At 30.3% G+C, this 16,234-nt stretch overlaps 1 protein-coding gene across 1 annotated transcript; it reads left to right on the top strand.

Moving 5' to 3' along the window:
* The first annotated feature begins 14,111 nt into the window (after nucleotides 1-14,111).
* On the top strand, nucleotides 14,112-15,737 carry LOC146933718 (ethylene-responsive transcription factor ERF060-like). Its single transcript, XM_085705482.1, has one exon. It carries the CDS (start codon nucleotides 14,556-14,558, stop codon nucleotides 15,426-15,428), a length of 873 nt encoding a protein of 290 aa, XP_085561608.1. The 5' UTR covers nucleotides 14,112-14,555; the 3' UTR covers nucleotides 15,429-15,737.
* Nucleotides 15,738-16,234: the final 497 nt, after the last annotated feature.

Raw genomic sequence — 16,234 nt, 5'->3', positions numbered from 1 at the left:
ATCAATAACTAAATATAAATATATTATTTAATGTAAATAAATAACTTTTTTTATATATTATTTAAAAAATATTAAATACGTTCATTAAACGAAATTTTTGTTGACAACATATTTGTTCGTATATTTTATATTTTTGATAAAATATATTTAAGTTAAATAATACTAGAGCTAGTTGCCAAATATGATAAAATATAGCGTAAACGAAAGGTAAAAGAAAAAATACAGTAAATTTAAAAGGAAACACCTTAAAGGAAAATAAAAAAATAAAAAAAACTTGGTAACTCATGACTATAAATATTTTATGTCGTTTATTTGGTTCGTTAAATTTTTTGATTAAATTTGGTTCATCAAATTAAGCACAAAGTAAAAAGAAGGAGAACTTGTACCAAAAAAAAAAAAAAAGAAGGAGAGCTGATAAAAAGGACAATAAAAGAAAATAATAAGGTTGTAATAAACAAAATATAAAACTTAACGAGGAATATTTTAACTTTTTGGCCCTAGTTTTCTAGTGAGAGAAACTTCAACTTCTCTCTGAACTTTCTTTCCCCTTCGTTCATCGAGGAGGGGTGGTTTTAGGTCATTTTTTGACCTAGAATTACCCCTCTACATCTTTTTTCTCTTTTCTTTCAATCTAAATAAGTGGTTTCACATAGATCAAGTTTCTTCTTTTGTGTTTTTTTGTGATTTCGTCGTCTAAGTGCGGCGTTGTGTTGTTCGCCGTCTTGTGCGGCGTTTGATTTCGCGTCTTGTCGCGGTGTTCGTTTAGTTCCTATTGAAAGATCAACATCAGTCAATTACAAATTCAACAAATGATTTGGGCGTCAACGTTGCAGATCCGGAAGCATGTGAATTTCAGTGACTTAGGTTTTATCATATTTTTTGTAGGCATTTCGCCGTTTTATGCTATTAACTTGGGTGCGATTTTTTTTTCTACCCTACTTTTTTGCCAAAAATCCAAAAATACCCTACTTTTATAAAAATTTCTGAAAATGCCCTACTTTTTCTGGTCCACCTGACACCCCACAACTCCAAGTTGTGGGGTACCCTGAAAGTTAGTGAAATTTTTGTCTTTATGATACCCCACAACTCCAAGTTGTGGGGTACTTTATTTTTTTAAAATTTTTTAAATACCCCACAAGTCAAGATTGTGTGGTATTTTTAAGGTTTTTTTTAAAAAAAATTTAAATACCCCACAACTCCAAGTTGTGAGGTACCTTGAGGTGCCGCAAAAATGTGTCTCCCACAATTTTTTTTCTTTCAAATTTTTTATAATATGATAAAAAAAAATCAGAAAAAACATAATTTCCTAAAAAAAATATATAACAAATAAAAGTACAATTATTATATAAAAAATGTCCTGTTCCCAAACCTTCTTCTTGCGACTTGCCTTGGATCATTACGACGCGGTTTGGGAATTGTTAGACGACGATTTCTTTCATGATGATTTACTATATGGTCATGTTGGGATTCGTCATTGTTATCTGTAGTTGATAAAAAAAATAAGAAAGAACTTAATTGGAATAGACTAATAAAATTATGTAACATATAAAATTACAATAATTTCCTTAAAAAACAATAAAATCTAAAATAATTATAAAAAAATGTCATGTTCCACACCTTCGTCTTGTGACTCGACGGCGATTTCTTTCACGATGAATTTCTTGAGGGTCATGTTGGTCTTCATCATCGTTATTTGTAGTTGGTTGTATTTGCGTACTATGACCCAACGTTAATGACACATCGTGTTCTCTTGTAGGCCATCCCAAATCCAGAAATTGTTCATTGGAGTTCATCGACAAACGACCCAAAGACAGATTACCGTAGTCGGTTTGATTACCAGGATTATTAAAATTAAAGTCAATACCTCACAACTACTAGTAAATTATGTTTTTTTATACCATATTATGTTTTTTCTGATTTTTTTTATCATATTATAAAAAAATTGAAAGAAAAAAAAATTGTGGGAGACACATTTTTGCGGCACCTCAAGGTACCTCACAACTTAGAGTTGTGGGGTATTTAAATTTTTTAAAAAAAAAACCTTAAAAATACCACACAATCTTGACTTGTGGGGTATTTAAAAAATTAAAAAAGAAAATAAAGTACCCCACAACTTGGAGTTGTGGGGTATAATAAAGACAAAAATTTCACCAACTTTCAGGGTACCCCACAACTTGGAGTTGTGGGGTGTCAGGTGGACCAGAAAAAGTAGGGCATTTTCGGGAATTTTTATAAAAGTAGGGTATTTTTGGATTTTTGGCAAAAAAGTAGGGTAGAAAGAAAAAAAATTCCTTGGGTGCTGTGAGTTTGTTCGCAGATTCACCTTTTACGTTTTTAGCGATGTTTGTATCTGATGTACTCTATCGATTTGAATAAATGAATATCGTTTTGTTTTTGTCAAAAAAAAAACTTAACGAGGAATTCTCTTCAAAAAAAAAAAAACTTAACGGGGAATTAACTCTAGTTAACTCAAGTTAGAAATTATAGCTTCAACCATAATTGCTTTTAAAGATGGAAATTTATTTTGAAAACTTGAACAAAACATGTTGGAATTGCTGGTTTTCACTTTTGAAGTTAAGAAAAGTGCTTTTAGCGATGGAGAAAGCTCAACCAAACAGATGCATAATTGATCTATCACAATTATCAAATTACTCCTTTTTTTTTTTCAAAAAAATATTACTCCTTTTTTTTTTTTTAATTTCTTTCTCTCTCAAAATGTATACATCCAACTAATAGAATAGAGATCGGAGAGTATACACGAAACATTTCCATTTGAAATATAACTGAAGCCACCAAACATTCCCTGCACGACAAACAAATAACCAGTTCTGTACTCACTAAGATACCATTTAGAGAATTTAAATAATTAAGTTTTTTTTTTTTCTAATATTTTTATTCAAGTTTGCGCTTTTATTGCCAGGTTTGGGCCGGCATAAAGTAAACTGATTAGCCCATTTTGTGATCTCATCAAAACCCTAAATTTTTATCCTATAAATACAACTCTACATGCCATTGAATCCATGGTCTAGAAAATCAAAGGTGGAGGCCAATTGATCTATTGAATTTTTTTAATCAGGGAAATCACAGTTAAGAGAGTTTGAGATTCCTCTCACTTTATTCATCTTTCTCCACTGTGTTTTCCTTGATTAAACAAATTTGTTGGATCATGACAAAAAATATTGTATTAACTATCTATTTTTTGTTCTGAATTCAATCATGTTGGTGTCTGATTCCTTGTCCTTATAATTGTTTATGATTGGATTTGATACTTTTATTATGTATACGATGGGAATCCTGTTTTCCTTTATTGATGATTTTTTTTTTGTTTGTTGCTTTTGTTGTGTATATTGGAAGGAATTGCCAGAACCTGTTTTCAATATTTAGCTTGTTTATTTCCTTTTTCATAACTGTTCTTTTTTAAATATTTTTTTTCTCTCTAAGATCAAAATTTTCTCTTGAAATTGCACTTAGACACGCTTTCTTGTTGTGTGGGTTTCTACTTTGGATCTTTCTATTTGCAAATAGTTCTGATGTTTATGTTTTTGCTTGATCAATTTTGTAAAGCTCTAATTTTACTGTTGAATCTGATGTTTATGTTTGTGTTTTATTTTTTCTCAATTTTTATTTTCATGAATGAGAATGAATCTCATAATAGTGAAAGTTATGTCATATGTGCATTTGTCAATTTGTTATAGTTTTAAGTTGCGTCGGAATTTTTTTGTTTTATTTTAAGTTGATTTTCTGAGTTTTCTTATGTGTAATTGGCCATCGTCGAATAATATCTCCACGGTAACAATAAAAATACTTAAATTCCTAAGGTGTGTTTGGATTGAAGGTTAAGCGAAAGGAGAGCTCGCTTTTATTTTTTAAAGGGTCTTGTTAATCAATGCCCTTAGGAACTAGTTAGATTCAAATATAGAAATAATTTATAAGTTTTATGTAGATAAAGTTACTTTTTAAACTTTCAATGTGTTGAATACATCATTCTTAAGATAAAATTTCCTTTTTAAACTTGATAACATTTCCCTTTTTTAAATTAAGAACAATGTAAAATATTTTTTTAAAATAAATTAAGTGTTTTTGAAATATTATATGATCATTTTTTTTGGTAGTGTTACAATGTAATGAGGCAAAAAAAAAAGTCGAAATTAAGTTCCAACTTATCTCTTAGAATAAAATCCATAATTTAAAAAAGAAAAGTAAACCCTCTATTCCCTTCTTAAACCCTCTATCCAAACACACCTTTTGAGTCTTTTTTCCACTTTCATTGTTGCAAACCAATAACTTCTGCCCCTCTTTTATTAAAGTATTCCCCATCCCATTTTTCCATCATTAGTAGTATGTAAATTCAAATTGAAAATGCTTTATGAATATAATACTGACTTTGGAAATTTATGTAATTCTTTGAACTTTTTTTATGATATTTTTGTCTTGGTATGTTTGCATATGAATATTTAAGCATCAAATATAAAACATATGAAATATGAATGAAGTACTATAATATTTTTTTAGATAAAGGACTATAAATTTGAACACTATGAACCCATACCAAAATAAAATTATAAATTTATATTTTGAAAATTCATATGCAAATTGTCAAACGAACAAAAATAACTTAAAAAAAATAAATGACAAAATTGTTATATCAATATGCAATTAAGTTAAGGAACTATTTTGTGTTATATCCTATTCTATTAATATCTTGTGCAGGCACAAATATCTAGTAGATGAATGCGAACAACCAAAAGAAGGATAATACTTGGGTGACATTGTGGTTGGTGACGTGACATTGGTCAACCAGAATGTCACAAGTGTAGAAAAAACCAACAAACTTTATGAAAGAGAAAGAAGAAAGCCGCTTGTGACATTGTGGTTGGCTAATGTCACCAATGTCATCAACCACAATGTTACCCCCAAAAGAATAGGTGACAGAAAAACTATCGGCCACTTTTGTTAATCAAATAGATAAAAAAAAATAACGAAACCATATCATAGGAACATTTTAGATGACATACACCTCTTTGATTCCATACATAAATGTAACACGTGCGACCCCCTTTCTTTCTCCAAAATCTTCTTCTTCACTCTTTTTCTTGCATTAGTCTCTCTCACATCAGCCGACTTCTCTCACCAAAAGAAAATGGCGATCTCTGGCATTCTCCTTCATCGGCCATTTTCGACCGCTTGACCAATCAAACCACTGATTGGCTGCCTTGGGTCTAAACTTTTCAACAAATGAAAAAAAAATTAAAACTCATCATCAAGAACGACAAGACATCCACACGCCCAACCCAAAAATTCTACATACGTGTGACGTTCTTGGGATTGACCTTGGGCTTTTTTTGACATCATCTTATTATATTGTGTGCGTCTGAAGGAGCATGTAGGAAGTTTGACCTTAATGTAAATAGTTAAAATTTCTTCTAACCAATAACGACACAAGTTTTGATTGATTGTCACTAGTGAGAATTCAAGAGTGGAGGCTTCTTTCTTAGTCGTGTCGTGCCATCGATGGACACGACGTTGGTTTCAGATGTTGGTCGCATCAGTTAGAAGTCAAGTGAGAGAGAACGAGAAGGATGTTGGCGAGGATGGATAGTCAAATTACCATTTCTTATCTCTTTCTCTCTCAAAATGTATTCATCCCATCCAATAATTTGTTTTTTTTTTCTTTCTAAATCCATACCAATAAAATATACACCAATCATTTTTCTTATGAAACCTCCCTTAAAAAACCTCCAAACAAAACTTCACCGCCCAAAAGAACACTCCCACCAGCTCATAATAAACACGACTACATGGAAATAACTGAAGCCACCAAACAGAGAGCCAATTTTGTACTCACTACTGCCCGAAACGATAACTATCATTTAGAGAATTTAAGGTAATTTAGTCAGTTTTTTTTTTTTTTTTTCTTCAAAGAAATAATTTAAGACTTTATTCAAGTCTGGGCTTTTTATAGCCAGGTTTAGGCCGCCAGAAGTGAACCGATAAGCCCATTTTATGATCTCTCTAATTAGCATCAAAACCCTAAATTCTACCTTATAAATACATCTCCACCTGTGTTGCAGCAGTGACCCAGAGAGAATCATAGTGGAGGTGAATTTGATCCATTGAATTCTTTTAATCAAGGAAATCACAGTCAAGAGAGTTTGTGTTTCCTCTCACTCCCTTAATCTTTCTCCACTGTGTTTTTCTTGATTAAAGAAATTTGTTGGATCTGAAAATAAATAAATAAATTGTACTAGCAACTATATACATAAATTGTATTAGCAACCTATATTGTTGTTCCGAATTCAAACCTCATGCGTCTGTTTCCTTGTCCTTGTAATTGTTGATAATTCAATTTGATTCTTTTGTTATGTATACGGTAGAAATCCTGTTTTCATATATTCTCCCTTTTTGTTTTTTATTTGTTTCTTACTTTGTGTGTTTATGTTTGATTTTATTTATATTGGCCACTTCTTTTATCGACAGTTTCAATAATTGGTGAAATATGTCTATTCTCACATGAGTTATGATTGAACCCAATGTTAATCACATGTAACTTTATTTAGTTAGTTTCGATGTTTATGTTTTTGCTTGATCAATCTTTTAAAGATCTAGCTTCACTATTGTAAAGCTCTATTTTTAACGTTGAATCTGATGTTTATGTTGATTTTTAGAGCTTTTCAAAAAAATTGTTTACATAAATGAGATTGAATCTCATTATACACACTGAAAGTTGTGTTATTTTGGGTAGCACTTTGGTGCCATTAATGGAATGTGATTCACTGCTGTCGAGCAAATCACGCAGTCACGCAATCAAACCAACATGAGCCACTGGATTTAATTAACGGTTCAGATTTAGTTTCTTTAATTTTTTAATATCAACCTCAAACACAGGTAATTAAACCTAGTCTTTCTTTCTTTCTTCTTCCATGCGGCTCGTCGATTAAATTTTCCAGGGTTCCTAAATCCATTCCTTCATGTATTAAGCTCCTCTTGTGGCTGTTATTACCCCCTCCGTTTAAGTTATTTCCATTCCATCCTTTCCCAAATTCACCTGACTGTCAAATCCAATGTTGAAGCTCACTTCATCCTCTTGCATCAACCGCCTTAATTCTTGCTGCAATTCTGGTGTTTCGATCTATAATGGACTTCTAATCTTCGAATATTAGATTGCTCGATCTCTCAAACAGGTTGAATCGGAGTAACCATTATTTGACTGGTCGGGTCTTTTCTGTTCAGATTCCGGCGACGAACCGGATCATGTGGTTTATGCTATTGTGTCCATCATGATGTAGGGGTTTCAGATTTTACTTGTTTTTTATTTTTCAGTTTTCAATTTATCAGTAGTGTAAAACTTTTCACAAGACACAAATTAAACTCAATAATTTAATCAATTACATCATCACAATTTTAACAAAGACTATGTTGTTGGTTTATATAACTACCTTGACCAATTGTTGCATACTCCAAAAGGCCAACTGCACCATTTTGATGTTGTGTGCTTGCAATGATTCCACATACACAAAACATCAATATAAAAGTACCCACCACCTCCGCCATTACCTACATACATAGCAGAATAACTTCAATTTCGAATTTATCAAACATTATAATGTTTTTCCAAGACAAAATAACAAGTATATTAAAATTAAGGCTTAATTACACTTTTGGCCCCCTAAGTTTCCCAAAGTTGTGATTTTGGTCCCCTAAAAAAAATAACTCTTTCCAGGCCCCCTAAGTTTACTTTCTGTTGCAATTTTGGCCCCCTAGCCCAATTTTGACCCAGTCAACGCTGACGTGGATGCATTTTTGTATTTTTTAATATTTTTTTTATTTTGTAATTAAAAAATAAATAAAAATTCTGGAAAAATGAAAAATTAATAAAAAAATTGAATTTTTTTTTAAAAAAATTCTGGAAAATTGAAAAATTAATAAAAATGAAAAATAATTGATAAAATACGGAAAAATTAAAAAATTCTGGAAAATTTTTAAAAAATCTGAAAAAATACGGAAAAAAATTTAAAAATTCAAGAAAAATTAATAAAAATAAAAAAATGAAAATTCATTAGTATTAAAAAAAATTAAAAATTGAAAAAATTTAAAAAAATTTAAAATTTCGAAAATATCTGGAAAATTTGAAAACGGAATTCTGGAAAATTGAAAAAATTGAAAATTCTGGAAAATACGGAAAATATTTAAAAAATTTCGAAATTTTCATTACTATTTTTTCCGGGAATTTTTGTGTATTTATAAACCGGAATACACATAATTTTTTGTGTATTTACAAACCGGAATACACATAATTTTTTGTAAACCGGAATACACATAATGAAAATTTCTCGGAAAAAATACTAATGAAAATTTTCCCGGAAAAAATACTAATGAAAATTTTGAAATTTCGAAAAAATAAACTGAAAAAACATAAGCTCGACATATATACTAATGAAAATTTCGAAATTTCGAAAAATTCTAATGAAAATTTCAAAAATTTCATTTTTTTAAAAATGATTAATCTTTTTAATTTTTTCGAAAATTTCGAATTTTTTTTAAATATTTTCCAGAATTTTTTCAGAATTTTTATTTTTCATTAAAATTTTAACTAGAATTTTTCCAGAATTTTAATTTTTTTCAGAAAATTTCAAAATTTTATTTTTTTCAGAATTTTTTAGATTATTTTATTTTTTTAATCATTTTTATTAATTTTTCAATTTTCCAGAATTTTTTTATATTTTTTTCAATTTTTTTATTAATTTTATAATATATTTTTTCAATTTTTTATTAATTTTTCAATTTTCCATAATTTTTTAATATTTTCAGAATTTTTTTTCAATTTTTTTTATTAATTTTCAGATTTTTTTTCAAATTTTTTTGTAATTAAAAAAAACATTTTTTTTGTAATAAAAAAACATTTTTTTAATTACAAAAATATTTTTTTATTTTTTATAAATTAAAAAAATAAAAATAAAATAAAATAAAAAAATTTACACACCTGGCGTCCACGTGTCTGTTGACCGGGTCAAAATTGACGTGGGGGGCCAAAATTGCAACAGAAAGTAAACTTAAGGGACCAGAAAAGAGTTATTTTTTTAGGGGGCCAAAAGTGTAATTAAGCCTAAAATTAACTGTTAATTATTTACTTTTAATATCTTTTGAGTCAAGTATAAGAAAAAAAATATAAATTTTCAAATTCGGGGGGCATTTTGCACATAGGTGCAAAACTTCAAGGGGGTATTTGCAAAACGTCATGTTGATTAACAGAAAAATTTGACGGAGGGGGTAAATTGATTAACATTGTACAATTTCAAGGGGGTAATTGAAGTTATGTTAATGTCAAGGGGTAATTGATGAAACTTGCAATTTCAAGGAAGTAATTGCCTATTCACTCGAGATTATCCGATTTTTTCACTTGAATTTCTCTAGCAAGTTAAACTATTTGAAAAAAAATCTGTTTTTTATTGAATTTAATATACTTATAGTCAGACTGTCAGAGGAAGGAATAAGCTGGAATATTGAAAGTGAGATATCCACGCAGGAATCGACGTGTGCGCGCGTCAAAAAGGTTCATATTCAATGGAGCAGGCCCACATAAACGTTGGAATCGAATCAACACGTTCTATCTACATAGACCGAGAATTTTAGCAAAATTACAATCATTATGATTTATTTCCTAAAAGAGAGAGTATAAATGGACTATTTTAAAAAGAATTGTATACATTCCGTAAAACAAAAAATTCTATACGTTCCCTAAAAAAAAAATTCTATACGTATCTGGGAGTAAGTCTGTCGTTTTTCATGTTACTTAAACCAAAGAGCTTCGGGGTTATAGGAAGAAGTTGGTTATATTTAAAATGTTGTAAAGAATCTCGTTTGCTAGCAGCATCTATATATCTCGTTTGCTAGCAGCATCTATATTATAGTCAGTGGCGTTGCCAGGACCCTAGATTAGGGGTTCAAACTTTTGAATTTTAATAAATAATTATAATTATCTCTTACCTATATGTAAAAAAAATTCTTTCGTTTTTACCGTTCATTTATACTATTTTATCCTTTTTATATTATTATTTAAAATATTGTAGGAACCAACCCCGCTAAAATATGAACGATGTCTTCTATTTTGTACAATTCAATAGAAAATGAGCACGGTAAAAAAAAAGAAGTTAATTTTAATCTTATTTATATCTATATAATTAAGTGCGGTAGAAAAAGGGATAGACGAACACACTGGTGTCCATCTTTCCAATAGTATATATATATATATATATATATATATATATATATATATATATATATATAAGTAATTGATAGAATTGATTATGTAGAATTAATTTTGGTTAAAAGTGATTGTCACAAAAATAATTTATGTTTGGACAATTTCATGTAAAAGTAAGTTGAACTATAAATTTGTGTATGAAAATCAATTATAGAATCAAAAGCTGCAATTTCTAACTTCAAGTAAAATCAATTGTGAAGACAAAATCAATTATACTCACCACCAGCAACAAAAATGTCAGAATCAATTATACACGTTTAGAAAAATCAATTTTGATCCTATACAACTGAAACCGGCCAAACAAAAACTAAATAACCTACAATTTATATATTAATTTGCATGATTTTGGCTCACCTACCAAGTTTGTGATTATATGCCTCGCCGCAATGGGTTCCATTTCTTATAAAGCCATTTTATGTAAATCTTTTAAGTATTCCATATGCTACCATAATATAAAATCATATAAAATCTAAGTTGAGTCAGACTTTATAGTTTGAATGTAGCTTTAATTTGAGAGAAGAAACAGAGTTGGTGCAATAATCAATAATAAGGTGCAAGAGTTAATTTTGAGGATGTTCAAAATAACAAAACATAAAAAAATTGGTATAGATTTCAAGAGTTGAGGGGATGCAGATGCATCCCCTGAGTACAATGTGGCTCCGCCACTGATTATAGTCCCCTAAAAAAATATTTATAGTATAGTGTTTGACACGTCTTGAGTAAAATTTTCTAAGTTGTTAATGTCTGAGATGGAATAAATGACGATTCTTATAAGTAAACGACGATTTTTACATTTCGAACTCGCTGACACAGGGTTTGAAACAATTAAAAGTGGCGGACAAGAAGTGTTTGGAAAGGAAGAATTGAAAGTAAGAAGATATTGAGGTATTATTTAATAAGAAAGATAAAGGGGAAATTCACATTAACCAATTCAGACAAAACAACTTAGTTAGCGTGGAAATTTAATAACAACGGGCATTATATAGTGAAGACGGCGTACGTTATGGAAAGTTTGAGGGTGATTGCGGCCTTTGTTGGCCTCCATTTTAGCTTCGTCCATGGTCAGAACTACATCTCATAATACTCCAAGAAAATAGTGTAAAAGAAAAAAAAATTACCACAAAATGTTGATATTTGAGCGACATGTTCGAGTGCATTTACAACTGTCTCTGTGACTCACCATTCCACCAATGAAAAACTTCCTCACAAACTCCATGTCAGTGGCGGAGCCAGGAATTTTGTAGAGCCTGGGCAAAATATTTTGCCAAATATTTTCGGAATATATATTAAACAGTTTTGAGGTACTAGCAAAATTGTGGACTGGATGGTGCAGTGATTAATTTTGTTGATTCTAACATAGGGAACAGTGGTTCAAGTCCAAATAGGACCATTTTTTGTTTGAATAAAAATATTATTAATACAATAGAAAATAAAAAAAGAAGGTACCATGGATCGAACCCACGCCCCAATCCACTACACCACTGATGTAACATACAATTAATTATGGATAATATGATAATTATAGGTAACTTGGTTGATGCTAGGTCTCCTACGAGATCCGCCACAGAGCCTGGGCGTGTGCCCAAGCTAGCTGGGTGGTAAAACCGTCCCTGCTCCATGTTGTTAGATAGCATACACAATTGTCTTGAAGATTTGTACCAATTGATTCAACATTTGTCGAAGATAATTGGTAAATTAATGTTTATGATTAATATATTTTTAATTTTAAGAATATTATTACAACACAAATTGAATTTGAGTTCCCTTCAAAACACTTATCCAATAAATTTTTTTAGTTTCCCCAAGTAAAAGAAGATTTTGTATTATAAATAAAAAATGGAAAATGCTAATGAGTGCCATAAGGGAACTCCTTAAGAACTTTAGATAGTAAGTTTTTACAGAAACTTGTGTATTAAATGCATCAGAAATTAAAATATTAAGGTTTTCCAATGAATAGTTTATTAATTGAGTATCCTTAAAGAGTGCATTTAAGACGCTCGTTATCAAGATCCATAAAAAATTAACCTCCAAAGTTATCTCATCCTAATGTCTTCTATTTCTCCCTCTTGCCAATTTTTTTTCTTCCTCCAGAACTCTCCCCTCTACGCCCCTTCAATCTCCCAAACAAAGTCTAAAGATAATACAGCTTAAACCCAGTACACCAAAATAAGTTGTTGATTGCCCCTTTAGAATGTTCATAAATGATCTTCTTAAAAAAAAAGAATTTTCATAATAAAAAAAAAGAATGTTCATAATTTTTAATTTATAAATCATATGAATCATTTTTCTAAGAAATATAGATACATAAAAATATTATTGGTAGATTTTCTAAGAAATATAGATACATAAAAATATTATTGGTAGATACTGTCAAAATAAAATTACTTCCAATTTTAATGATATTTATTTAAGTCTTTAAAATGGATATTTTCTTTAGAGTATGGGGATCACGAATGAAAATTCATTTGTTTCAAAAAATTAAGCTACTCCTGGATGACATATTTCCCTGGATGGCAGAGACTAGTAGGGGGATAGGCGTCGTCAATTACGTTAAGACTTAAGATACCCATTGATGACAAGGAACTTTTGGATACCTAATTCATCCATTCGAGCTTACGAAAGGCCGTAATGGACTCATCAAACGTCACTCTCGCAAGCAGTTTAGTCGTCTTCAAAATATTTTAATAACATTACCATTTATATGAGATTAAAAAATTATATTTGTATTTATAAAAAAAATTAACATGTGTTTGATCCGTTGAAAAACATGTGATTAGATTTGCCAACCTTTTCATACCATTTTTTATTTAGAAATTGATCATGATAATCGATAAAACAGATAACAAAGAACTTCATAAAAATACGAATTCTTGTCTCTCATTGTATAATAAGATTTTTTATTTTATCGAAGTTACATATCTTAAAAATTACCTATATATATATATATATATATATATATGTGTGTGTGTGTGTGTGTGTGTGTGTGTTTTGGTAGAAGACACCTTTTATGAAGGTGTCTTTTAGCAAGTTATTCTATGAGCATTTAATAAAAGACACCAACTAATTTTTATGAAGGTATTTTTTAGCAAAATTATAACAAAAACGTGGAAATCACACCTTGAGGTGTGAGTTGCTAAAAGACACCTTCATGGGTGGCTTCTAACAAAACCATATATATATATATATATATGAAATGCTAGAGTATTAACATAGTATGTCCAGAAAAAAAAGGAATAAATAAAATCAAATTTTATAACGGAAATACAAGTCAATTTTTTTTTGGTGATCAATACAAGTCAAATTTATTAATCAAAATAATAACTATTATTTAAAAGTTATCTTTTTTTGTTTTTTTTTAAATACACCTTTTTCATAGTTTTTTAAACAATGCTTTCTCTTTGACAATTTCACAAAAATTTAAAAATATAATTAATGTTGTAAGAAAAAGAGAAACGACGAATCAGTTTACAAAAATATTTTCATTAATCTTGTCAAAAAATATATTTTCATTAATGGTATGGAAAAAATTAAAAAAATAGAAAAATAAGCATTAACTTTAATTGATATTATAAAATCTTATATAATTTAGGGCAAACATAGTGTGCTAAAATAGATATAATTTGGGATGGATGAAGTATCATACAAATTTTTGTTAGTATTTTCCATAATGTTAAATATGAAAAATATAATTTAATTAAATCTTGGCCAATGAAAAAATAGATGTCATAAGGTAGCTCTTTGGAGAGGGACATGGGCCAAAATGATGAGGTGTTGCATGCGTGGCATACTTTAATAGGTTAACCACCATCGAATAAAGGTGTTATAAAAGTTGACAAGGCAAACTATTCTATTGAAAGAAAGTTCCAAGTCCAAATGCAAAGTGAGAGTATATAAACAAAGAAAAGCTCACCATTGGAATACAAGAGTGAGGCCACTCACAAAAGAAAAGTGAGAGGTGCCAAGCAATCCTTTCTCTCTAAGTTCTTTCCTTTCTTTCCCAATCTTCTTCCTTTTAACACCCCCTTCATTTTCTTCTCTCTTCCTTTAGTTTTTGTGTGATAAAAAAATGCAATCCAAACCTCAAGGGTTGGTAGTAATGTCACTAAAATCACCAAGATATCAAGGTTTTTAGGTTTTTTTTTTTTTTTAGCAACTTCAAATTTTACACACACAAACAAAAACCAAAAGCATTTCATTAGTCATTTTTTCTTCTTGTTTTATAGTTTTGGAATTGAAACAGGTTTTTTTTTTTTTTTTTTCTTTATATAAACCTTCTCTTCTTGCATAATAAAACATGGCAACAACCATAAATATGTACAATAGCAACAAAAACATGACACATGGTTTGTTAGATCCATATAATGAAGAACTAATGAAAGCACTCGAGCCTTTTATGAAAACTAGTTCTTCTTCATCAATCTCTGAACAATCTCAACTTACACAAAATTTGAATCCCAATTACTTCAATTACGGAACCCAAGCAAGCTCCATTGGTCTCAACCAACTCACCCCATCACAAATCCTTCAAATTCAAACCCAATTCCAGACCCGACAACAACAACAACAACAAAACAAACCCCTTACTCAAAAGCCAGTTCCCATGAAGCACTTTGGAATTCCCTCAAAACCGACGAAACTCTACCGCGGAGTTAGACAACGTCATTGGGGAAAATGGGTTGCTGAAATAAGACTCCCAAAAAACCGCACTCGTTTGTGGTTAGGTACTTTCGATACAGCAGAGGAAGCAGCTTTTGCTTATGATAACGCAGCTTATAAGCTTAGAGGTGAATTTGCACGTCTCAATTTTCCTCACATGCGCTTCCATGGAAGCTACAATCCGCTTCCTTCCTCGGTTGATTCAAAACTTCAAGCTATTTGTGAAACTTTAGCTATTTCTCAAAAACAGGGGAACTCGGCCTCTGTTGAAGATGTAAAGCCTCTGGCACATGTTCCGGTACAATCGAAGGGTGAATTGGTGTGTGACGATTTTAAGGTTGAGAAGACAGTGTTTTCTTCTTCTATGCCTGATGAATGTTCACTTGGATTGTCTTCACCAGACTCAGGTGTTACTTTCTTGGATTTCACAGATTCTAGCCAGTGGGATGAAGTGGTGAATTTTGGGTTGAAGAAGTTCCCTTCTGTTGAAATTGATTGGGAAGCCTTATGAGTATGCGAAGTTATTTATGTTTTTTGGGTTTAGTATATGTTTATGTATTTTGTAATTTCAGGGTATATGTTATTGTGTCTTCGGCAACATCTGCAATGAAGTTTTTGACATTTGCTGATGTTTTTGCTGAGACAGCTTGAAAATTTTAGGCTACTAAATTTAGAGAGTCGTCTTAATTAGTGGTTATTATTATGGTCTAATTATGATCTTTTTGGTCTGCTGGTGTTTTTTTTTATCCTTGCATGATCATGGGAGCTTCTATTTGTGTCTTGGTTACTTCTTGTTCAACTTAACTTTGATGTCTTTTCATGATGGATTTAATATATTTACACATATCATATAACCATCAATTATAACTATTAGATACAAACATTATTTAACTTTAGTCATTTCTAACCTATAATGGCTAACATTTAATGATTGATAAAATCATTAATTTCCGTCTTTTCAATTGATAAAATCCCAAGAATCAATGGATAAAATCAAGAACTAAAAAGAAACTAAGTACACTCAAAGAACTCAATCATGAATTTGGGGATGAATGAGACTTACCCATTTGAAGAATTGAAGGAGTGTAAGATGGAGGTTCAAGGTTCGATCTTTGCTGCCAACATGTCCCCCTCCCCTCTGACAATGTACTTGCGACTAACATTTGCACATGAAAAAAAAAAATTCACAAAATTAGGAATTTCTATTGTGAGATTTGGCTTTCTAATGCATGAGAATGATAAGATTAATCAAGAATCAATGAAGGAACGAAGGTTCTTGAAGGTTATAGAGGATGGTTCTGTGAGGCTTAAGTTTGC

This window comes from Medicago sativa, chromosome 4 (genome assembly GCF_051527215.1).
Source record: "Medicago sativa cultivar Bolivia chromosome 4, Bolivia_mono, whole genome shotgun sequence".
Lineage (NCBI taxonomy): Eukaryota > Viridiplantae > Streptophyta > Magnoliopsida > Fabales > Fabaceae > Medicago > Medicago sativa.
This window is presented reverse-complemented; position numbering and strand designations above follow the sequence as displayed.